At 42.9% G+C, this 24881-nt stretch overlaps 1 protein-coding gene across 1 annotated transcript in view; it reads left to right on the top strand.

The window, feature by feature from the left end:
• Positions 1–8759: 8759 nt before the first annotated feature.
• The window catches only part of CC2D2A (coiled-coil and C2 domain containing 2A), a gene marked incomplete at its 3' end in the record, with an annotated part of 71725 nt that continues 55603 nt past the window's right edge, over positions 8760–24881 (top strand). The window contains exons 1-5 of the mRNA XM_080928434.1: positions 8760–8874; positions 21008–21096; positions 21388–21489; positions 22725–22826; positions 23687–23842. Of these exons, the coding sequence (XP_080784560.1) occupies positions 8775–8874; positions 21008–21096; positions 21388–21489; positions 22725–22826; positions 23687–23842 (549 nt within the window). The 5' untranslated portion in view covers positions 8760–8774. The remainder of the gene's footprint in view (positions 8875–21007; positions 21097–21387; positions 21490–22724; positions 22827–23686; positions 23843–24881) is intronic.

The raw sequence follows: 24881 nt of genomic DNA, 5'->3' as shown, positions 1-24881 counted from the left end.
GTGCAGGGCAGCAGTCTGGGTGTTGGTGGTGCAGGGCAGCAGTCTGGGTGTTGGTAGTTCAGGGTAGCAGTCTGGGTGTTGGTGGTGCAGGGCAGCAGTCTGGGTGTTGGTGGTGCAGGGCAGCAGTCTGAGTCTAAAAGCCTCTCCTCCAGGGAAGCCACCGTCACTCACACTAGGCCAAAAGGCTGAGATGAGGGGCTGGGAACTGCTGTGAGCCCTGGAGTCTTCCTAAGGCCAGAGAGCCTGGGTGTCAGAAGATGGAAACATCTGGCTCTTAGAGGTTGAGGACTAGGCTAATTCTCCTTTTGGATTTGTTCTCTCCAGGTCTTGGATAATTAGATAATTTTGGAAGTGGCTCTTCTCCACTTGGTCATTCAGACTCAAACACCAGTAACTTGGGAAAAATGCTCTCAGACACAGAGACTAGTCATTTCTCATATTTTTAAGTATTCCTTGATACTTGCTGACACATAACATTTTCACAGGTATACTATGTCATAGGCGAATGATAACAGTTAGGAATAGTTGCAAAGGTTCTGTCCTGGATAGAAGGGATTTGTTTTGTATAACAGAAAGTTTGCAGCACAGGCTAATAGGCAAAGGCCAAGAGCGTCATTTAGGTCCAAGGGAAGTTATCCGTGACACATCGCATATTGGATTCTGAAGAAGTATCTAAACCTGAGTGTTAATGCTGTTACTGCGGGAAAGATCTGTGTACATATGGAATGTCAGGCCAAGAGCTGGGGTTAAATAGCCCGGGAGGGGGCTGAGAACAGGCAGAGAGGAGCCTCAGAGCTCTCCAGTATGTGGTGCTGAGAACTGGAGGTCCTGGAATGGCAACTTCACTTCCAGAAGGCAAATGAAGCTGGTGTTTTGATGACATGTCTGATGAGGCTCAGTACATGATCATCAGACACAGCAATGCTGGGGGTCATTAACAGATCCCAGCAGGAACAGGCACAGAGAGTATTACACACCCCAAACATAAACATAATAATAAAGATTAGGCAAAGGAGTGGTGGGTGTTTCCAGAGCATTCCTAGAAAGGTAGAAAAATAGAGCAAAAGCAGCCAATAGAAGTGAAGTGGACAGAAGGCGTGTTCTGTATGTAAGAAAAAGGCGAGCACTTTATAAATCTGGGAGGAGTGAACCTAGAGAGAGAGAAGAAATGACTGTCCAGGCAGCAGCCTGGGGATGGGAGGTTAAACGATCACAATCTTTAGGGGCAGTGATGGGACAGACTGACAGCCTTGAGCTGGGTTGGTGAAAGCAGAGAAGAGACCAGAAAGTCCACTGCACTGTCCCAAGGGGAAGTGAGGGCAGGGAGTGCTGTGACCCAGAGGGGTGGCAGGAGGTGAGGGGATTTGATGCCCTCTCTGCTCTCACCTCTCTGCTCACTGAAAGAAGAGGACTTAGAAAAAACGACACCCTTCACAATTGTCACAAATAATATAAAATACCTTGGTGTGACCCTGACCAAGCAAGTGAAAGATCTGTATGACAAGAACTTCACGTCTCTGAGGAAAGAAATTGAAAATCTCCCAAGATAAAAAGATCTCCCATGCTCATGAATAGGCCAGATTAATATAGTAAAAATGGCCATTTTGCCAAAAAAAAAAAAAAAAAAAAAAAAAAAACCTACAGATTTAATACAGTTCCGGTCAAAATTCTAATTCAATCCTTCATAGCGTTAGAAAGAGCAATTTGCAAATTCATTTGGAATTAAAAAAAAAAAACAGTAGCAAAAACTACTCTCAACAATAAAAGAACTTCTGGGAGAATCACTGTCCCTGACCTCAAGCTGTATTACAAATCAATTGTGATAAAAACTGCATGGTATTGGTACAAAGGCAGGCAAGTAGATCAATGGAATAGAGTTGAAGATCCAGACATGAACCCACACACCTATGGTTACTTAAAATTTGACAAAAAACCTAAAACCATATAGTGGGGGAAAAAACAGCATTTTCAACAAATGATGCTATTTCAACTGTCAGTCAGCATGGAAAAGAATGCAAATAGATCCATTCTTATCTCTTGGTACAAAGTTCAAGTCCAAGTGGATCACACTTAAAGGATCTTCCACATAAAACCAGATACACTGAAACTAATAAAAGAAAAAATGGGGAAGAGCCTCTAGCATATGGGCACAGGGGAAATTTTCTTGAACAGAATACCAATGGCTTATGCTCTAAGATCAAAAATCAACAAATGGGAGCTCATAAAATTGCAAAGCTTCTGTAAGGCTAAGGACACTGTCAATAGGACAAAACAGCAACCAACAGATTGGGAAAAATCTTTACTAACTCTACATCTGATGGAAGGCTAGTATCCAATATATCCAAAGAACTCAAGAAGTTAGATTTTAGAGAATCAAATAATTCTATTAAAAAATTGGGTACAGAGCTAAACAAAGAATTCTCAATTGAGGAATACCAAATCACTGAGAAGCACTTAAAAATGTTCAACACCCTCAGTCATCAGGGAAATGCAAATCAGAACAACCCTGAGATTCCACCTCACACTAGTCATGATGGCTAAGATCAAAACCCAGGTGACAGAAGATCCTGGGGAGGATGTGGAGAAAGAGGAACACTCCTCCACTGTTGGTGGGGTTGCAAACTGGAAATCAGACTGGCGGTTTCTCAGAAAATTGGACATAGTAATACCTGAGGACCCAGCTGTACCACTCCTGGGCATATATCCAAAAGAAGGTCCAACATCTAACAAGGACACATGCTCCACCATGTTCATAGCAGCCTTATTTATGATAGCCAGATGTCCTTCAGAAGAGGAATGGATACAGAAAATGTGGTACATTTACACAATGGAGTACTACTCAGCTATTAAAAACAATTACTTCATGAAATTCTTAGGCAGATGTATGGAATTAGAAATACCATCCTGAGGGAGGTAACCAGTCAAAAGAACACACATGGTATGCACTTACTGATAAGTGGATATTAGCCCAAAAGCTCAGAATACCCAAGATACAATTCTCAGATCATATGAAACTCAAAAAGAAGGAAGATCAAAATGTGGATGCTTCAGACCTTATTAGAAGAGAGAACAAAATACTCAAAAGGGTAAATACAGGGACAAAGAGTGGTGCAGGGACTGAAGAAAAGATCATCCAGAGACTGTCTCACCTGGGGATCCATCCCATACGCAGCCACCAAACCCAGTCACTATTGCTGATGCCAGGAAGTGCTTACTGGAAGAAGCCTGATATGGATGCCTTCTCAGAGGCTCTGCCAGAGCCATACTGATACAGATGAGGATGCTTGCAGCTAACCATAGGACTGAGCACAAGGACCCCAATGGAGGAGCTAGAGAAAGAACTGAAGGAGATGAATGGATTTCCAACCCCATGGGAAGAACAACATTATCACCAACCAAATCCCCCATAGCTCTCAGGGACTAAAACACCAACCAATGAGTACACATGGAGAAACCTGTAGCTCCAGCTGCATATGCAACAGAGAATGGCATTATCTGGCATCAATTGGAGGAGAGGGCTTTGGTCCAGTGAAGGTGCATTTTCCCAGTGTAGGGGAAAGCCAAGGTGATGAGGTGGGAGTGGGTGGTTGGGAGTGGGAGCATCTTCATTGAAGCAAGGGGAGGAGGTAGGAGGGATGCAAGAGGGGGGAAAGGGGATATCATTTGAAATGTAAATACATAGAATATCCAATGAAAATGATTTTTTAAATTCTAAAAAAAAATAACAAAAAAAATTAAAAGTTAACATTAAAAAATTGAGACTTAGCAGTTAGGAAGAAAGGAAACTAGAAATGGTCTTTGCATTCCAGCTGATGTCATCTGATCACCGGGCTGCACTAAGGACAGAGTGCTAGCATCCCTTCCCTCTTCCTCCCATTCCTGGGGTCTGCAGTTGTGGTGAACAGCTCAGCAAGCATGTGCATGAGCTTCCCAGTCTCCATCCATCAAGGACGAGAAAGACATTCGCTCCACTGTGCCTGACCTCTCCCTTGCTCTTTCTCCATCAGGAATCCATTACAGACAAGATGAATCCCAAGGAAGACAAAGTAAAAATTATTTCAGAGGTAAGACACTGCTTGGCTCCCTCACCCCAAGGGCCCTTTGTGAGTGAGCAAGTTTGGTCTAGCAACAGGCATTTATTGCATGTGTTAAAAGCTATGCTTTAGATTGAGTACAATCTGAGGACCCAAGCTGTGCTCTGCACCCTGACAGGTACACTAAGGGTAGAAAACAGAAGCAAGGGCCTAGAAAAGCTTGTCTGACTACAACTCAGTGCTGCCTTGTCTTGGTTAGAGTTTTACTGCTATGAACAGATACTATGACCAAGACAACTCTTATGAAGGACAACATTTAACAGGGACTGTTTGATCTGAACATGTTTGATCATTTTCTGGCCTGTGATTGACTAGTACACAGCTGATTAGATTCTCCAAAATAGAACTACTTGTTAGAAAAAGACACACCCATCTGGGTTTCAGTTCTTTTGCATAGTAAATTATCATTCGTTACACCTGACAAGTACAGAGACACCCTTAGGCCAACCTTAATTTAATGTATCATCTATGGGAACACACACTCTAAATATTCTTTATCTGCATTTGGTGAGGAAAGATGGCAGATAAAGAGGGCTATGCAACCCTGAAGGCACCCTGGGGGCTAATCTCTACCTGAATGTTCTGGAACTTCTGTCACCATTTCATGAATCCAGCGCACAGCAGCTCTCTGTGGTATGCTACTGGGCCCAGCACTGAAAACACCAATTCTAATCAAACAAACCATTGGAAGTTATGAAGAACTGTAATCTTGCAAGTTCTGACGAGACAAGGGAAGGCACCTACAGTGGAGAGCAGAGGTCAAAGTATCCCTCCAAACACTCCCACTTGAATTAAGGCTCGTGGGTTTGAGAGCACAAGAAACAAAGCCTGGGGGTACTCTTTTTTTAAATTTAGTTTTGTTTTATGTGCTTTGGTGTTTTACTTGCATATAGGTCTGTATGAGGGTGTCTGGTCCCCTGGAACTGGAGTCACAGACAGTTGTGAGCACTGTGGATGCTCAGGAACCGGTGTCTCTGGAACAGCAGCTAGAACTCTTAACCTCTTCATTGTCTCTTTAACCCCTGGTGGCACACTCGGGGGTTATACAATCACACAGATTCACTTTAAGCAGGTTGCTGGGTCATTGTGAGCCACACACACCTCTGCTGCCCACTCACTGCATAGTCTCTGGTGATCTAGTAGTGAAGAGAGCCCTGTGGCTTTAAGCTTGCATTCCATCCTCCCATAACTAATACTTCCCCCATGGACTGAGGATCAGGACAGGACTTGAAAACCAAGGGTGACCTAGATGCCTCAGTGGTTTGTTCAAAGCCCAAGAAAACTAACAATTAGACTTGGAGCCATGCTCGCCCACTCCGGCATCATCATCCTCTCAGGGATTTCTCACCTACAAACAGTCCTTGGCTGGCAAGTTTGAGGAAGGGAGTTAGGGTGGGGCCTCTACTCAGCACACTGGGTAGACAGAGCTCATCCCAAAACCAAAAGCCCAAGTTCGTCCTCTTGCTGGGATCTCAGCTCCCTCCTCTGGAGGTGACCTCCATGTCCTGATCCCAGGAGCCAAGGAGGAAGGGGACAAGGAGGTAGGAGAGGTGGATCAGCCACCGGCATTAGTTTTCTATGCTAACATCCAATTCTGCTCAGTGGATCTGGTGAGGCAGTCAGAGATCGATGGATCTATTTGAGATTGTCTCACTTTGGATCTCAGGCTGGCCTTGGACCTTCTGGGCAGTCTCAGTTCGCTGCTTCAGCTTCTAGCTGCAGGACTGCAGGTTTGGAGGGTTCTTGTTCACTCAGTAGTGCCGATGCCCCCATTTATAAAATGTCATACCTCAGAAATGTCAAAGTTTGAGCACGTCAGAGATTTTTAGCTCTAACCTCTCAGGTATGGAATGCATAATACATAATGCGAAAAAGTAACACGTCACAGCCTTTTCCCTATCCGAAGAGACACGCCAAAATTCCCGGTGAGCTGAACTTTTCCTGCTGATTCAACTTACAAAATTCATCCTTCCTTCCTTCCTTCCTTCCTTCCTTCTTTCCTTCCTTCCTTTCTTTCTTTCTTTCTTTCTCTTCCTCACCCGCTACTCAGCGGGAAAGCAGCAAGTGAAATCTCAGACATGAGTCCACTGTTTTTCCTGCTTCCCCATCTGTCCTGGAAGCTACACTCAGTGGCCACCTATCTTAGAATAAGAGTGGGAACCACAATGCATTGCCCTATAACCGTAGGACCCGGTATGCAGTAGGTGCTCAGTAAATGTTGAAAGCCCGAGTGAGCACTTGTAACAATAAAAATAGCACCCCGCTTGCACTCTTTCAGTCGGAGCAGGAGCTGTCTAGCGCTTGCCTATTTGGGGAGGAGTGGCTGGTGGGTGGCCACTTAGATCTTGTTTACGGTCCCTTTGCTCAACACCGTGGTAGTGGGTGTCCACGGAAAGTGAAAGTGATGTCAGGGACGACCTCAGTACCTCAAGAGCCTCTTTTTGTTTTGACAAAGGACTTCACTGGAGATGCTATGGACACAGAGGTGGGAAGACAGAAGAAGAACTCAAAGGTCCAAAGAAAACAGAGAAAGAAAAAGGTGAGATGTGATGAGAACATTCGACTGTCCGGGCAGAATATTACCGACGCATGTCATTAGTGGACAGCCTGCCTGCACCTCCAGGACACACCTGTGATGGTTAATCTTTGATGTCAGCCTGTCGCTCTAGGGAAGAGAGAACCTCAGCTAAGGGATTGGCCTGCGGGATATCTGTGGAGCATTCGATTGTTTAATAACTGATGTGCAAGTGTCTGGTCCACTGTGGGCGGTGTCTGTATAATAAAGGCAGGCAATTATGAGCCTGCAGCAATACAGTAAGCAGTGTCACTTCCCTCCACGATCTCTGCTTCAATTTCTGCCTTCGAGTTCCTGCATTAAACTCCCGCCCTGACTTCCCTCCGCGATGATCTATTATCGGGATGTCTAAGATGAAATAAACCCTTTTCCCCTCAAGTTGCTTTTGGTCACAGCAATAGAAACTTGACTAGGATGCCCCCACAGAAAACAGCCCTCTCATGGGTACCAACTCTTAGCTTACTCCTGGAAGCTGTGAGACAGGGATGTAAGTGGATGGTCTAATGTGTGAGATGCTGGTTGTGGGGGCTTATAGAGAGATGGTACTCGGAATAAAGCTATGACCAGTATCAAGAGCTCGCTCGCTCTTTCTTTCTCTCTGTCTCCCTGCTTCCCCCATTCCTTTTTCTGTATGTTTCCTGTCTCAAGTCTAAGAAAGCAAGCAGCTGATTTGAGTGTTACCACTGATGGCCATAGACTATGGTGGCCGGTAGGTGGCGGTGCAGGATAACAAATCTTAAGAGACTCCTTCTTTCTCCAATCCCAAGTCCCAAATTCTGCTTTAGTCTCGGCCAGAGATTAACTCCTGGCTCCCCAGCCTGCAGCCACTGCTTCCCCACCTTTCTGCAGGAGCGCCCCTCCTCCGCTGGAAGCGTCCCTGTAAGGTAACTCCGTCCCCTTCAAAAGGAGCTGATCTCTCGGAGAAGAAAGGCAAGAAAGGGGCTGTTTTGGACTTGCCTGGAGTAATCATTAAGCCAGCCTGGGAGGGAGGGAAAGGAAGCGCCATTTTGAGTTGGCGGTCACATGATGGGACTGCCGATTGTGGGAGAGTGTACTGGGAGGTGGAGAGGGGACTGGAAAAGAAGAGGACAAACCACTCTTCCAGCTTCTGGGAACTGTGCACTCTTCCCGCTTCCCGGAGGAAGAGGAGGAGACAAAGGCCTTCTACCTTTCCTGCGGGCTGGATGCAGCCAAGGGAAAAAGGTGCTGGGGGCTGCGGGAGAGCTGCAGCCGCGCGATGGGGCCACTCTCTGGCCACTCTAGGAGACCAGGGACAACCAAGTCGTGCCTGAAGTTTTTACCCATTCTTACCAGTTCAACCTGTTTGCTTCTCTGTAGCCCTGGGCAGGGGATCCTGAGATATCAGAGAAAACAGTGCTTTAGAATCACAAGAGTGAACAGAGAGCAGCCAACGATAAAGCTGCCTGGCACCTAGGAGAAAGCCACAGGACGGGTGTAACAAACCTGAAACGAACAGGCATCCATCCTCCCGTTCCTTTAGCCTGCTCTAGAAACGTGATGCCAACCAGGGTTTATTCAGATCTCCACGTCCTAGAGTCATCTATCTCGTGTGTAACAATGAGTTCACAGAGAGAGAGGGCAGAGCTACCCCCCCACCCCATTCATAGCAGTGCTTTCGCTGTGAACATTGGGCAAGCCAGGCTGAGTTGGCTGTGAGCTTTATTCTGCCTAGCCACACGGACATGCATACCAGCCCTACATCCTCAACACTTTGATACTATAGGCTATCCTCAGGTGCACCCGCTGTAGAAACAGAATCAGCCCAGATTAGCCAGCAAAGCTTGAACGGTCCCTTTCCTGCCTATTTGCTGTTGTAGACGAAGTGTTTTCCTGTGATTCCCTGCCCAGCTTTAAGTTTTCCCCTAGCAAATGTGGAAATTATTTTGGTATGCCTCAACACTATGGTGGGAAGCCCCCTAAAAGCAGCTCAGGCTGAGCCCAGTAATCTGAGCAAGAAACCATAGTCTATACCATGGATGGTACTGGGGCCCATCCCTTCTAAGGGTCACATCTTGAGAGGAACTGAGTCAGCTAAACTCCAGACATCTCAGAAACCTCTGATCTATTCACAGCCACCTGAGGAAATGGTGTCAGACAAATTCCAAGATGGTGGGCAGCAGGAAATGGTGGAGGAAGAGCCCGAGACCAACCTCCTGAGCCTGACAGGTCGGCGGGGCCCCCGAAGTAAGTATCTTAGTTTATTTAACTGATTGTTGTGAACTGCCAACCACAAGCTCAGCACTGAGCAACATGACACTTGATTGGGGGTATTGTTTTGCTGTATGACAAGGGGCAAGGCTGCCTGGATAGGACAAATCAGAAGCCAATATAGTAATTCTCCGAAGCTGAGTTTTGGAAGCCCCTCTTTAAGTGGAGGGAGGCTCACCCGCTTTGCCGCAACTCTGTGGGGTAGCATCAGACTAGTAGACAAGACACCCGGGTTGAGGGCTTCTCGGTAAGCAGGCAAGTGGCTAGTAGAAACGGAAGTAGAAATGGCGTGGATTATCAGATGTGTCAGAACTGGAAGGAGGGCGGCACAGAGACAGGGAAGTCGGTGAAGGCGCGGAGAGACCGTGAGGGCGCAGAGAGACGGTGAGGAGAGACAGGAGTCAGACCGAAGCACAGAGATGATGCTACTCCCCATGAACAGCACTGACACTCATCCCCTGTGCACTAACCTTCCACTTGGGACTGTGGGGGGTGGGGGGTGGGGAGCGGGTAGCTCAGTGAGAAAAGCGCTTAGCCTCGCAAGTGTGAAAACTCAAGTTCAAATCCCTGTGTACCTGTGTAAAATCCACACGTGGTAGCACATGGCTATAACCCCAATACCCCAGCACTCCACACTTCCTATGGGAGGTGGAGACGGGAGAATCCCTCAATACTTACTGTCCAGCTAGCCTGGCGCACACACACGAGCAAACAACCAAGAGACCCTGTTTCAAACAAGGTGGAAGGAGAGGACAGACACCTGCAGTTTATAAAGGGCTCATTCCTGCACTCGGTCACACAGATGTGCATAGTCATACATACATACATACATACATACATACATACATACATACATACATACAAGGTTTTTTCCTTTAAAGAGCCTTGGTCTGTCCTTTGATTTTACAGCATTTATTCTTCTCCATCCAGTAAGCATCATCCATTGCGAGCCCGATGTTGACAAGGGAAATGTGCTGAGTTCTTCCAGTTACACTCTTGTACTGTGGCAGAGCTGGGGAGTAGAGTAACTGTTAGACGTTAGAGGCCCTGGCCAGCTGCTGACTTAAGTCCAACCCTAAGAACAGCGTGGCTCTGACAACAAGTAAGAGTCATGCAATTAGAGCTGCTAAGAATCCCAGAAAAACAGACCAAAACTGGTCCCACTTAGCTGTTCCTTTCTCTTCGCCTTTATCAGCCTAGGCTGCCCTAGCTAAATATTACAGATCGCGTGGCTTAGGATTCAGAAGCATGCTTTGCTCAGTGAATGTGCCATGGGCGCTTCTTTATTACCAGATGGAGTGGAGTTGCTCAAGCATGGCTTTGGATTAGCATCTGGGCAAGAGAGGCTGCCATCTTCAGAGGAGCAGGGCTGCAGGAAGGACATGTATGAGAGCCGGTGATCAGGAATAAAAATGCAGAGTACGAGATGCTCCTTGGCTACCCAGGTGGACATGATCTATGGATGTAGGACTCTGGTGGTGAAAGAAAGAGGTTGGGACTAGAGAAGGCTTCCTCACCCCTCTATGCAGAGCAGTCCTTTCTCCCTTCCACCCTGTTCCCTGAACTTGTTTCTTTCAGTACACACCTCACCTCCTGAGCATGTGCCTGTGAACTGCTGGGAACAGACTGCTCTGCTTAGGGCACTGTGTTCGCTCTACAGACTGTGCCATCCTTTGGTGCACACAAGCTTCTAAAGTTTGGTGCAGTTCCACTAATCATTTTTGTTGTTGACATTTGTATTCTGTATCATTATCCAAAAGACCACGGCCCAGTTCAACATCATAAATCTTTTCCCTTATCCATTCTGAGTTACTTTTTGTTGATTGGGTGAGAATCAACTTCATCTTTTATTAATTAATCTGATCATTTACATTGGGGGGGGGGCATGTGTGTGCCATGGTGCACATAGGAAGGTTGCAGGACATGCGTGAGTCAGTCATGTCGTTCCACTATGTAGATCCCAGGGATAGAACTCAGGTTGTTAGGCTTGGGCTGTCAGTGCCTTTCCTGATGAGCCATCTCACCAGCTGCCAGTATCATTCTTTTGTCTTTGGACATGTGTTTTCCCAATGCCACTTGTTGAATAGAGATGCTTTCCTATTGATAGGTCTTAGCACATCTGTTGAGAATCGTCCGACCGTAGAGTCAAGGATTTATTTCTATTTCTGCATGCTGTTCCATCTGGTTGCATTTCTGTCTTTATGCTGCTACCATACAGTTTTGACAACTTTAACTTTGGAATGAGTTTTGGAATAGGGGAATGTGAGACCTTGAAGATTATTCACTTTCAAAAATGCCTTAGCTATTCAAGGTCCCTCAAGGACCCTTAATCCTAGACATGTCTATTTCTGCAAAGCAAAAATCATTGTGCTTTTCACAAGAATTGCGAAATCTATAGGTTGTTTGGGTAGTGTTGACGGTTTAACAACGTTGAGTCTTTAAGTCTACAAACACAGTCCTTCTGTTAATTTTTCTCATCTTTAATTCATTCAGCTGGATTTTAGCTTTGGGTGTGTGTGCCCTTCACTTCCTTCACTGACGTTCTCCCAAGTGTACTACTTAGTTTCTGATGCTATTCTAAGTAAAATTATTTTCTTTCTTTCTTTCTTTCTTTCTTTCTTTCTTTCTTTCTTTCTTTCTTTCTTGTCTCTTCATCATGCAAGCTGTTAGATATTGTCTTATTTTTTTCTCTCTTACAACTTTATTTTTTTAAAAAAAGGGATACATACACAGATTTTTAAAGGGAATTTGGCATAACATTATATGAACATATTTTTGTCAGTACTTAATTCTTTTAGAGGTTTGATAGCATGCATTGAAATTCCACTTGTTACCATAAGCATAAAGTACATGTAGGACAGAACGTAACATGGAAACAGTCAGTTTTCTTCGTGAATATAGATTAAGCAAAATGATCTTTGAATATCAAAAATTGCCACAAGGCTATATTCTTAGCTCTTGGATTATTGATGATTTAAGGTCCAGGTGTACCACACTCTGAGAGGGTGCTATGCTTTTTTTTTCCAAAGAAGGACTGAGGCTTTTATTTTTTGAACTTTGTTTTTCTGGGGCTTCATGTGGCCTGTGAGTGGTTTCTGGGGTGTTCAGAGCTTTCTGGGGTTAGTATCCAATTATCAGTGACTGTATATTATGTCTGTTCTTTTGTGACTGGATTACCTCACTCAGGATGATATTCTCTAGATACATCCATTTTCTTAGAAATTTTATAAAGTCGTTGTTTCTAATAGCTGAGTAGTACTCCATTGTGTAAATATACCACAATTTTTTTTTTTATCCATTCATCTACTGAAGGACATCTGGGTTCTTTCCACCTTTGGGCTATTATAAATAGGGCTGCTATGAACATTGTGGTGCATGTGCCCTTATTGTATGTTGGAGCATCTCAGGGTATATGCCCAAAAGTGGAATAACTGGGTCTTCAGGGAGGACTATGTCCAATTTTCTGAGGAACCGCCAGACTGATTTCCAGAGTGCTTGTACCAGCTTACAACCCCACCTACAACACAGTGGAGGAGTGTTCCTCATCTGCTTTCATCTGATTTTTTAATCTTAGCCATTCTGACTGGTGTGAGGTAGAATCTCAGGGTTGTTTTGATTTGCATTTCCCTGATGACTAGAGATGTCCAGCACTTCCTTAGATGCTTCTCAGTCGTTCAATATTCCTCAATTGAGAATTTTTTTTTGTTTGGCTCTGTATCCCATTTTTAATAGGATTGTTTGATTCTCTGGCATCTAACTTCTTGAGTTCTTTGTATACATTGGATATTAGACCTCTATCAGATGTGGGGTTGGTAAAGATCTTTCCCTAATCTGTTAGCTGCCATTTTGTTTTCTTGACAGTATCCTTGGCCTCATAGAAACTTTGCAATCTCATTAAGTCCCATTTCTCGATCTTTGACCTTAGAGCACAAACCATCTGTTCAGGAAATTTTCCCCTGTGCCTATGTGTTCTAAGTTTTTCCCTACTTTCTCTTCTGATAGTTTCAGTATACCTGGTTTGATGTGGAGATCTTTAATTCACTTGCACTTGAGCTTTGTATGAGGAAATAAAAAAGGGTCTATTTTCATTCTTCTGTATGCTGAGTGCCAGTAGAACCAACATCATTTGTTGAAGACGCTGTCCTTTTTTCATTGAATGATTGCAGCTTCTTTGTCAAAACTCAAGTGACTATATGTGTGAGGGTTTATTTCTGGATCTTCTATTCTGTTCCATTGATTAACGTGCCTATCTCTGTACCAGTACCATGTGGTTTTTAAAAAATAGCCTTGTAATAAAGCTTGAGTTCAGGGATGGTGATTCCCACAGATGTTTTCTTGTTGTTGAGGATGGATTTCGATATTCTAGGTTTTTTGTGATTCCAGATGAATTTGCAAATTGCTCTTTCCAACTCAATGAAAAATTGAGTTGGAATTTTGATGGAGATTGCATTGAATCTGTAGATTGCTTTTGGTAAGATGGGCATTTTTACAATGTTGATTATTCCAATGCATGAGCATGGTAGATCTTTCCATCTTCTGAGATCTTCTTCAATTTTCCTCTTCAGAAATTTGAAGTTCTTCTCATACAGGTCCTTCACTTGCTTAATTAGAGTCACACCAAAGTATTTCATATTGTTTGTGACTATTGTGAAGGGTATCTTTTCCCTAATTTCTTATTCCACATGTTTGTCCTTTGAATATAGGAAGGCTACTGATTTGTTTGAGTTAATTTTGTATCCAGCCACTTTGCTGAACTTGTTTATCAGCTGTAGGAGTTCTCTGGTGGAATTTGTGAAATCACTTAAGTACACTATCATGTCATCTGCAAATAGTGATGTTTTTACTTCTTCCTTTCCCATTTGTATCCCTTTGATTTCCTTTTGCTGTCTAATTGCTCCAGCCAGGACTTCCAGTACTATGTTGAATAGGTAGGAGGAGAGTGGTCAGCCTTGTCTAATCCCTGATTTTAGTGGGATTGCTTCAAGTTTCTCACCATTTAGTTTGATGTTGGCTATTGGTTTGCTGTATATTGCTTTTATTATGTTTAGGTATGAGCCTTGGATTCCTGTTCTTTCCAAGACTTTTAACATGAAAGGGTGTTAAATTTTGTGAAATGCTTTCTCAGCATCTAGTCACATGACCATGTGGTTTTGTTCTTTGAGTTTGTTTATATGGTGGATTGTGTTGATGGATTTCCATATATCAAACCATCCCTGCACCTCAGGGATGAAGCCTACTTGATCATGGTGAATGATCGTTTTGATGTGTTCTTGAATTCGGTTTGCAAGGATTTTGTTGAGTATTTTTACATCAATCTTCATAAGGGAAATTGGTCTGAAGTTCTCTTTCATTGTAGGGTTTTTGTGTGGTTTAAGAATGAGGGTTCTTCTGGCCTCGAAAAATGAGTTGGGTAGTGTTCCATCTGAATCTATTTTGTGGAATAATTTGGAGAGTATTGGTTTTAGGTCGTCACTAAATATCTGATAAAATTCTGTACTGAACCTATCTGGACCTAGGCTTTTTTTTTTTTTTGGTTGGTTGGGAGGCTTTTGATGGCTGCTTCTATTTTTTTTAGGTGTTATGCGATTATTTAGATGGTTTACCTGGTCCTGGTTTAACTTTAGTATCTGGTATATATCTAGGAATTTATCCATTTCCTCCAGATTTTCCAGCTTTGTTGAGTACAGGCTTTTGTAGTAGGATCTGATGATTTCTTGAATTTCCTCAGTTTGAGTTGTTATGTCTCCACTTTCATTTCTAATTTTGTTAATTTGGATACTCTCTCTTTGCCCGCTAGTTAGTCTGGCTAAGGGTTTATCAATCTTGATAATTTTCTCAAAGAACTAGGTCTTTGTTTTGTTGATTCTTTGAATGGTTCTTTTTGATCAATTTCTGCTCTGATTTTGATTATTTCTTGCTGCCTACTCCTCTTGAGTGTATCTGCTTCCTTTTGTTCTAGAGCTTTCAACTGTGCTGTCAAGTTGCTAGTGTATGCTCTCTCCAGTTTCTTTTTGAAGGCACTCAGAGCTATGAGTTTTCCTCTTAGTACTGCTTTTATTGCATCCTATAAGTTTGAGTATGTTGTGCTTTCATTTTCATTAAATTCTAGAAAATCCTTAATTTCTTTCTTTATTTCTTCTATGATCATGCTATCCTTCAGTAGAACATAGTTCAGCATCCATGTGTATGTTGTCCTCATTGTTATTAAAGACCAGACATAGTCCATGGTGATCTGATGGGATGCGTGGGAATATTTCAATCTCCTTATATCTGTTGAGGCTTGTTTTATGACCGACTATATGGTCAATTTCGGAGAAGGTGCAGTGAGGTGCAGAGAAGAAGGTGTGTTTCTTTGGTTTAGGGTGAAATATTCTGTAATTCCAAATGGTTCATTACCTCTTCTAGTTTCACTGCGTTCTTGTACAGTTTCTGCTTCCATGATCTGTCCATTGATGAAAGTGGGGTGTTGAATTCTCCCACTATTATTGTGTATGGTGCAATTTATTTTTTGGGCTTTAGTAGGGTTTATTTTATAAATATGGGTGCTCTTGTATTTGGAGCATATATGTTAAGGATTGAGAGTTCCTCCTGATAAATTTTCCCTGTAATTAGTAAAAAGTGTCTTTCCTTATCTTTTTTGATAACTTCTGGTTGAAAATCTACTTTATTCGATATTAGAATGGCTACTTCAGCTTGTTTCTTGGGGCCGTTTACTTGAAAGGTTTTTTTCCCAGTCTTTTACTCTGAGATAGTGTCTCTCTTTGTCTCTGAGATGAGTTTCCTGTATGCAGCAAAATGCTGGATTCTGTATCCAGTCTAATAGCTTATGTCTCTTTATTGGGGAATTGAGTCCATTTATGTTAACAGATATTAAGGAATAGTGGTTGCTGTTTCTCACTATTTTTGCTTTTAGACATAGAATTATGTCTGTGTGTCTTTCTTCTTTTGATTTTCTTGCTTAGTTATTTTCTTGTTTTTTCTAGGATGTAGTTTCCCTCCTTGTGTTGGGTTTTCCATCTATTCTTTGTAGGGCTGGATTTGTGGTCAAATATTGTGTAAATTTAGTTTTGTCCTGGAATATCTTAGTCTCTCCATCTATGGTGCATGAACGTTTTGCTGGGCATAATCGCCTCAGCTGACATTTGTGCTCTCTTAGGGTCTGTATGATGTCTGTCCAGGATCATCTAGCTTTCATAGTTTCTGTTGAGAATTTGGGTGCAATTCTGATTGGTCTGCATTTATTTGTTACATGACCTTTTTCCCTTACTGCTTTTAGTATTCTTTCTTTGTTTTGAACACTTGGCCTTTTGACTATTATGTGTCGGGAAGAATTTCTTTTCTGGTCCACTCTATTTGGAGTTCTTTAGACTTCTTTTATGCTCATGGTCATCTCATTCTTAAGGGTAGGGAAGTTTTCTTCTCCCATTTTGTTGAAGATATTTACTGTGCCTCTTAGTTGATATTCTTCACCCTCTTCTATTCCTATTTTTCTTAGGTTTGGCCTTCTCATTGTGTCCTGGATCTCCTGGACATTTGGGTTAGGAGTTTTTTGTTTTTTGCATCTTCTCTAAATGTTTTGTCTATGTTTTCAATGTTATCTTCGGCCCTTGAGATTCTCTCTTCCATCTCTTGTAGTCTAGTGAGGATGCTTGCATATATGACTCCTGATTTCTTTTTTAGGTTTTCCATCTCCAGAGTTGTCTCTTTTTGTGTTTTCTTTATTGTTTCTATTTCCATTTTCAATTCTTTCATCTCTTGGTTGTGTTTTCCTGTAGTTCTTTGAGTTCTTTGAGTGTTTATCATGTTTCCTCTTTAAAAGCTTCTGTTTGTTTATGGTTGTCCTCCTTTGCTTGTTTAAAGGATTATTCATGCTCCTCTCAAAGATCTCCCTCATCATCATGAGGTATGATTTCAGGTCTGAGTCTTCTTTTTCTAGTGTGTTTGGCAACCCACTGCTTGCTGTGGTGGGAGAGCTGGGTTTTGCTGTAACCAGTTTGTCGTGGTTTCCATTGCTTAAGTTCTTTCGTTTTCCTCTTGCCATCTTGTTGTCTGTGATTATACGTGGTCTTGTTGTCAGTGATTGGTACCCATCTCTCTGGTGGACCTGAGGGCCCATGGTTTCAGGAAGAAAACCGCTTCTGAGTGTTCGGCTTTTAGTGGGCAAGCAATGAGTTCTCGTAGCTGTGACTCGGCTCTGTCCTTGTGGGCTCCGGTATGGGAGCTCTTGTGAGGCTGTTCTGGTAGCTGAGCCCTGTGTCCACAGGTCCTGAGTACTACTGGCAGGAACCTAGCACTTTCTCTAGGCCATAATGGACCCTTTTCCAGATAGCACAGTACTTTCTGCTCTCTGAGGACTCTCGATGTGCTCTCCCTGGGCCTATGTGTCAGACTCCCCTCTGGTCCAGGTGTAAGAGGGTCTGTAGAGTTGAACTTTAAGCACTGCCTTTCCCGGGCAGATCCCGCTCTCACTGACAAGGGCCTGTCTCTTACTGTGGGATTGTGTGTCTAGAATTTGAGCCAGGGCTTTCCGGACGGATCCCGATTCCCTATGCCAGAGATCCGGCTTCAGTGAACTGGAGGAGCGGGTTTTCCACATGCTTCACCTAGCCCTCTTTGCGCTTTGGTTACTCACAGTGCAATATCACCAGGCCTGAATCCCTCTAGTTATGAATTGTTTTCATAACTAAAGGTTGAACTATTTGTATTTGTTATATACAAATTCAACTAATTTTTGTACGTTGAGGCCCCTGAGATTCTCTCTTCCATCTCTTGTAGTCTGCAGCTTTGCTGAAAGTGTGTGTTGTTCTAAGGAGTCTTTTGTGGAATCACTAGAATTTTCTTATACCAAATCACATAATCACTAAATAGAGGTGATTTGGCTTTTAACTTCCCAATCTGAGTGATTTCTAACTTTCTTTTATTTTTGCCTTGTTGCTCTGGGTAAGAGTCTCAATATTCTGTTGAATGGAAAGAGCAAAAGCTGTTGTCTTTCTTCGTTCCTGATCTTAGATGAGGAAAAAAAAAAAAAAACTTTCAAAAATTGAATACAGCATCGGTTGTGAGGTTTTTATATTCAATTTATTATGTTGAGGCAGTTTCTTCTCTTTCTATGTTATGAACGTCTTTATACTGAAGAGGTATTAAATGTTGTCAGTTACCTTCTCTGTGTTGGTTGTGATGATCAAATGGTTTGGGTCCTTATTCTGAAGTGTGTTATCAGTTGGTTTTCATATGTTGAACCTTTTTTGCATGTCTCTTCCTGTTCCCCTTTTTAAATGTTATGGAGGAATTCTCTGATTATAGTCTGAGCCCATGGAAAGACTGTTGACTTGAGTTAAATGTTCCATAAATCAATTGTGAGACTATTTATCATAACTACCTAACAAACATTATTCACCTACAGGTCTCAGGTGAAACCTCTAATTTTGTGTTCTCCACAGCAGTAATGTGAAATTTTACAGTCCTGGGTAATACTAAGAAAGCTATGGAACTTTTTAGTTTGTCTGGAGCTTTTACTCTAGATAGACAGATCCATGGATGTTGAGATAAACAGGTAAATCAGATACATCGGGAAGTGTCAAGAACTTAAGACCATGTTCTGAGCTAGGCAATGATATGGCAGGTACCATACTAAGGTCTTTTTATGTGTACTATATTATTCAGTTTCCCAATTAATCCTATTCTTAGGCATTGTTTAGCAGATTAGAGACAAGATCTAAGAGGTGTTAATAGTAGAAGGGAAAAGAGCAGGTTCTGGCTCCAATATGCTGGCCTGTATTCTCACTTGCTGCCTGCTGTAAATCACTGTGAACCCACAAACTTAACCTTGGACGCTCCTTAGATTTAATAATTCAACCCAGAACTAGAATCCCAGCAGCAGTTTTTCAGAGCCTATAGAAAATTCCTAAAAGGGGGCATAGAATCAGAATCTTCAGGAGATTATAGGCTCAGCCGTTCCTGCTCTTTTTCCATAAAGAGTCCACCCCTTACTTCCCAAAATAACATGTTAATTATTGGATTTTTGTTGTTGACTTTTTATTTGTTTTGTCCTGACTATTCATCTTTCAAATGTCAATATACAGAAGTCATCTCCTTTAGAAAGCATTCCCTAGACCCAGTGGGCTCAGTGGACCCTCCTTGTGTTCCCACAAGTCTGTGCCTCCATGATTGTCTGAAGTCATGCTGTTGACTCAGTCTGTCCTTCCCCTCCCTGCAGATACCACATCCGACAGCCTTGAAGACACAGACTGACTCTGAATTCTGCCTCACCCAAAGCTACCATTCATATGTGCCCTACAATATGTGGCAAGTGAACTGTGCCCAGATCTAGCCTCCCTGCTCTGTCTTCAGGCCTTGTTAGTTTAGGTGTGTGTGCCCACTTCCCACGCTGAACAGACTGTGCTCAGCAGCCTTCCACTGTCTGTCCCCCTGGATAAGTATGTGTGATTCTTATCTTACCTTGACCCTTTACTTCCCAAACCTCACATAGTTCTGGACTTCTCACGGGCACTCACACCATAGGGCCTCACCTGTCACTCTGTGGCATTCATATAGGTCTTCCAGTCTTGTCAAGGTCACAAAACATTCAGAAACTGAGAAACCCAAACCTGCGATCAAATGGCCTTCCCCAATGCACAGGACTGAGCAATAAAACTCCTAGCTCTAACCTGCTCATCTAAGACACTTATGGTTCTGACATTTCACATAAGAGAGAATTTCACTGGATGCACGTCCATACCCTCAGGGATCCACCTTACACCATCTCTTAACCTCTCAACAATCCATTGTGAAGCCAGTTCTCACTAACATCTGCTTTTTTGTTTTCTATTGATTCTTGCATGTTTCTCTGATTAAAGCATCACTTAGGGGCCAGTTGATCAGATTTGGGGGGAAAGAAAAGCCGGTGAAATTTGAGTAAGTGAAATAGATGATGTATTTTAGATATACATTTTCAAAGTCATCAAGACCCAGAGAGACAGACACAGGAAACAAATGTTCTGTTGTTACACCCATAAAAGCTGCCTGAAGGAATGAGGCCGGGTTACTGTGGAACATCTGGATTGACTACGCTAATTAGAAGAACCACACAACATAGTTTGAATGCCTTAAAAAAAATCTGTGCTTCTCTAATTTCATTTCTCCTTCAATCCTTAGAAATTGCTGATGTTTAAATATATATATTTTAGAGGTTTTAAACACTTCCTAATTCTGATCTCCCTTGCCGGAATGTGAGCAATATAATGAAAAGGCCCTTGGGAGATGCTTTCATCTCCTTATCCCTTCATTCCCAAATCCTGCAAACTTAACCTGCTCTGGCTTCCCACTACAGACTCTATTCCAACAAGCCTAATATTCTGCCCATCAAACACCATCTCACTTCCCGTATTTCTTTTGGGGTGGTGTTGGTTAGCAAAGAGCAGAACAGGGAGCAAATCTCAAGCATTCTATTTTCTGGGCATGTAATCAGGGAAGCCAGTCATTTGTCATCTTGAGCTCACTGAATTCATCATCAGTTATGAGAACACTTGAGCCTGGAGTTATCATCTAGTGATGACCAGCGAAGATGCTCTGGAGATCCATACGATAATCCATGCCACATACAGAACCGTGCCCAACACATGGTAGCTGTGCACTTGTTCAAGTGGTTCCCATCTACATTCAATAATATCTGTGATGTGCGCAGTGTCTCAATGACATAGCCGGGCTATGGCTACGTCTTCAGGAAAGGTTTCTCTAGTTGAAGTGAGGATTAACCCTGAAACCTCTGCTCCTCAGCCACCCATTCACCTGAGAAGCAACATGTTAAAGTCCAGTGCTGACGGAGTTGGCAACTGTCTGTGTGCCTTGAACAGTTGGGGGCCACTCATTCATTCTCACCTTGGTTAAACCAAAATGCCAATCCCCAGCAGAGCCGAGTTCTCCATACCATTCTCCAAGAAACCAATTCATAGAGCTCCTTCCAACTTCAAAAGAGGCCTCAGCACTGGGGCCTGTTTTGCTTATGTGCAGCTCTGGACTGGCAAAATGACCTCCCTTTTTATATTTAACTCACCCCCTGAGGAGGACAAATGTTTTGAAAGTAATTTTCCTTTACTTATTTATTTTTAAGGCTTACCTCCCATCCCTTCAGCTTCCAGAACCGGCTTTGCAGAATTTTCTATGAGGGAACGCATGAGGGAGAAGCTTCAGGCAGCAAGGGTAAGACAAGCAGCAGGAATGTTCCCTTCAGGACTGATTGCATTTCACCGGGGCAAGTTGTGGAGCTGAGAACCACTCTATCTGTTCTTCAAGTCCTAAAATGTTAATAAAAGTAGCATTGGCAAAGATGAACATTACACTGGAGAATGCTGGTCATTCTAAACTATTTTCCTTGCCTTGCTCTCCAGAGGAACAGTGTATAATTGTTTTACTGATTCTTCTTTATTGAAGTGGCAGCAGAGATTCTCTGGCAGTTCATTATATGTAATAATTTCCTGATTGTGTTTGAAGTCCAAGGCAGAAAGCGCATTGCTTCGGGATGCCCCCACCCCTAGGCCCCGGCGCCTGCGCAGTCCCAGAGAAGGGGAAACAGAGACTGAATTTGGTACAGAGGTAAGATGTGGATTCTTTTTATTTTGACATGCAGCTCCCCTACTTTCTGGCTCTAGTTTCCACGTCCAAAGAACAGAGACAAAACCACAACCAAATTCTTGATATTGTTTACGGACTGAGTTAACATGAATTAACAGTGTTTCTATCAGTAACAGACACCCTCTGTTATCCTCTCAGACAGGAAGTTTCTTAGTTTTCTTCCTGAACTATATCCAAGACCTTAATCATGCCAGACAAGTGCTCTACTGGTACCTTATACCCATAGCTCTGCTTGGTATGTGTTCCCTAAATATAACCTGTCCTTACGGGCTGCAGACAGAGAGATGAGAATATTACAGAATATGAACAATATCCAAACTCAAAAACAACTCTTGTTCCAAGGTGATAAGTGCCACTCAACCTGGTTAAGCAGAAGGCCAGCTAATCAAATAGCCAGACCTGAGGCTCACTGAGAAAGATGGCCCTTGAACCGTGGCTCCTATACTGGGCTTACAGTTGGTCATAATTGATGCTTCTCTTTAGAGACTTAAAATGATCTTCTGTAAAATGATTTGTAGATCTACAGAGTAAAATAAGACTTTCCATTTGGGGCCTACTGAGAATTAACTTTTTTATTTGCTTAGTCTTAACAGAGAAAGGGTAGGTAAGAAAACATTCAGCCCTTCCATCTTCAAGTATATATAAGGTCTGTGAACACTGCAACCTATGGAATGACGAGATGATCAAAGAGAAGAAGATAAGCTATTAGATGACAGCTCTGGTTTCATTTTGTTGTTGTGATAAAAATCTCTGACAAGAGACAAGTTCAGGGAGAAAGGGCTTATTTGACTTATAATTCTAAGTTACAGTCTATCATAGTGGAGAAGTAACAGTGGAAATTAGAATGTTACATCCACAGTGAAAACCTGCTATTTATACTCATCTAACTTTCCTTACTTTTATATAGTTCAAGATTCCCTGTCTAGGGAATGGTACCACCCACAATGGACTTTCTCTTCCTACATAATCAACCACCAACACACACACACCTACACACACACATACTCAGAGAAAGAGGGTGGAGGGAGAGGGAGGAAGAGAAGAAGGGGGTTAGGTAAGTCTGGTTTAGACTGTCAGGTGATTGTAGTTTCTATCAAGTTGACAGTTAAGCCAGCACAAAGACTAACCCTCAACTTAGAATACTCTTAGTTTCTAGACTTCTTTTGGTTTGATGTGTTTTTGTTTCCTTTACAAAGACAAGTACAGAGGTGCAAGGCACTCAACAAGAAAACGACACCCAGAGTTATTCAAGAATTAAGTTCCGTGACTCTGTAAGAAAAATCAAGTCCAAACCCCAGGTTAGAAACACTGTTTTAAAATTATGTTTCTGTTTTTCAAAAATATCTAATCATAGATGCGTAACTGACTCCTGTTGCTATGCTGCATGGAGGGAGGGTATGATTTCTACTTTTAAAGTCCTGGAGGCGAGATTAATATACTGCCCCATTGTGGGGAGGGAGGAAGGGACTGGAAATGTAATGAAGAGAGGTTCTTCAGCTCTAAAGTTGCCTCAGCTTTTATGATGGGGAAGGAATGATGGTACCAACTCAAGAACCAACACTATAATAACTGCCACTTGTTAAAATGAAAAGATCCTATATATTTCTCATTATTAAACAGAACTATCTCTGCACTGACCCATTGAACAATGAGCCTAGTGCTTGACACCTTAATAATGCTTCCAGTAGCACTTAGTTTCATAAATACTATATTTTTATGCTTACTGAGATGCAATTATATGATTGTTCATATTTTTAGAAGGTAGAGCTGGAGAAAGATGGCTCAGTTACTAAGAGCATTGACTGCTCTTCTAGAAGACCCAGGTTAGTTTCTGGTACTCACATCGCCACTCACTATTATGTTACTCTACTTGTAGGGTATCTGGTGGGCTCTTCTGGCCGCTGTGGGCACAGCATTCACATGGTGCACATACATGCAGGCAAAACACTCGTACACGTGAAATATTATTTTCAAAAATAACTGGAGTTACTTATTTTAAACACTCAGTAACTGACTGCTGATCTTGTTAAAAATGCATGACAGCATGGTCTGGAGACCTCCATAAGCTACGCTAACATCAAGCCAGCTGTCAGATGATTAATTACATGGGGCTCATTCAGCTTCCCCATCCAAGCTGCTGCCGCCTGTTTCTCTGCAGCCCCCTCCTGGTTTCCCTTCTGCAGAAGAGGCCTATAATTTCTTTACTTTCAACTTTGATCCCGAGCCAGAGGAGTCAGAGGAAAAACCGCCAGCGAAAGGCAGGGCAGGAGCTCGTCAAGAGGAACAAGAAGGAGAAGAAGGAGTGAAGAAAACGGTATCTGATACAGTGGTGGGAGTGAGGATGGGGAAGGCAGATGATGGAGGGACAGGGCTGGAGAGGAGCCCATGGGACAGCTTGGTTGGAGGCAGAAGGACCCACTGAGCAGTGAGAATTGACCTAGCATGACTTTCTGCAGCTTGACAACTCACAGATTGGGCAGTAAGGGCCTTAATTAAATCTGCCCATCTCCTTATGCAAGAAGAAATGAAGTAGCATAGCGTGGATTAAGGGTTTTCTTAACAGACTCAATTTTCACGCATAGACTGCGTGGCTCCCGAAAGCAAAGGAAACCTACCTGCCTCTCTCCCATGGCTTTACAAGAGAGTAAGTTTTGTGCCAAATACCCACCCTCAGGCATAAATTATGCTACATAACTGTGAGCCCAGGTTCTTAAGTAGATGGACTGGAATGAGCATCTTCAAAGGCTGCAAGCCCTGTTAGGATCACTGTTGCTGTGGTTTCCACTTCTGAGTTGGCTCCCTCTGTTGCAGAATTTTCCAGGCAGCTTGAAGAATAGCCGAAAGCAACCAATGATAACGCACTGTGAACTATGAAAGGCCACCTTCGTCTGAAAAGACACGAAAGGGAAATATAGCTCGTGTGAATGTGAGCACAATGTGTGTGTGTGTGTGTGTGTGTGTGTGTGTGTGTGTGTGTGTGTGTGTGAGATCATGTATGTAAGTGTGGATAGGTATGTGCCACAGTCCTCGTGTGTAGGCCAGAGATCTTTGGGTGTCTCTTCTCACCTTCCACCTTGCTTGAGACTGGATCCATGGTGTTTGTCTACTATGTATGGTAGGCTTTCTGGCCATCGAAACTTCTGGGCTTTTCCTGGTCCAGTTTTCAGTTGCGAGTACTGCAATTACAATGCTTTTGTTTCAGCTGGCTTTTATATGAGGTCTAGCAACTTGAAGTTGTCGCCTCATGCTTTTATAGGAAGCACCTTTAGCCACTTCTCTATCTCCCCCCGGCCTGGAAAACACAAATCTGTTGTAAGATGTGCTGGGTTTCATAGGTTTCGTCTCAGTAATTA

Source organism: Micromys minutus (genome assembly GCF_963924665.1).
Source record: "Micromys minutus genome assembly, chromosome: 1".
Taxonomy (NCBI): Eukaryota; Metazoa; Chordata; class Mammalia; order Rodentia; family Muridae; genus Micromys; species Micromys minutus.
The sequence above is the reverse complement of the archived record's forward strand: the minus strand, read 5'-3'. Positions and strand labels throughout refer to the sequence as shown.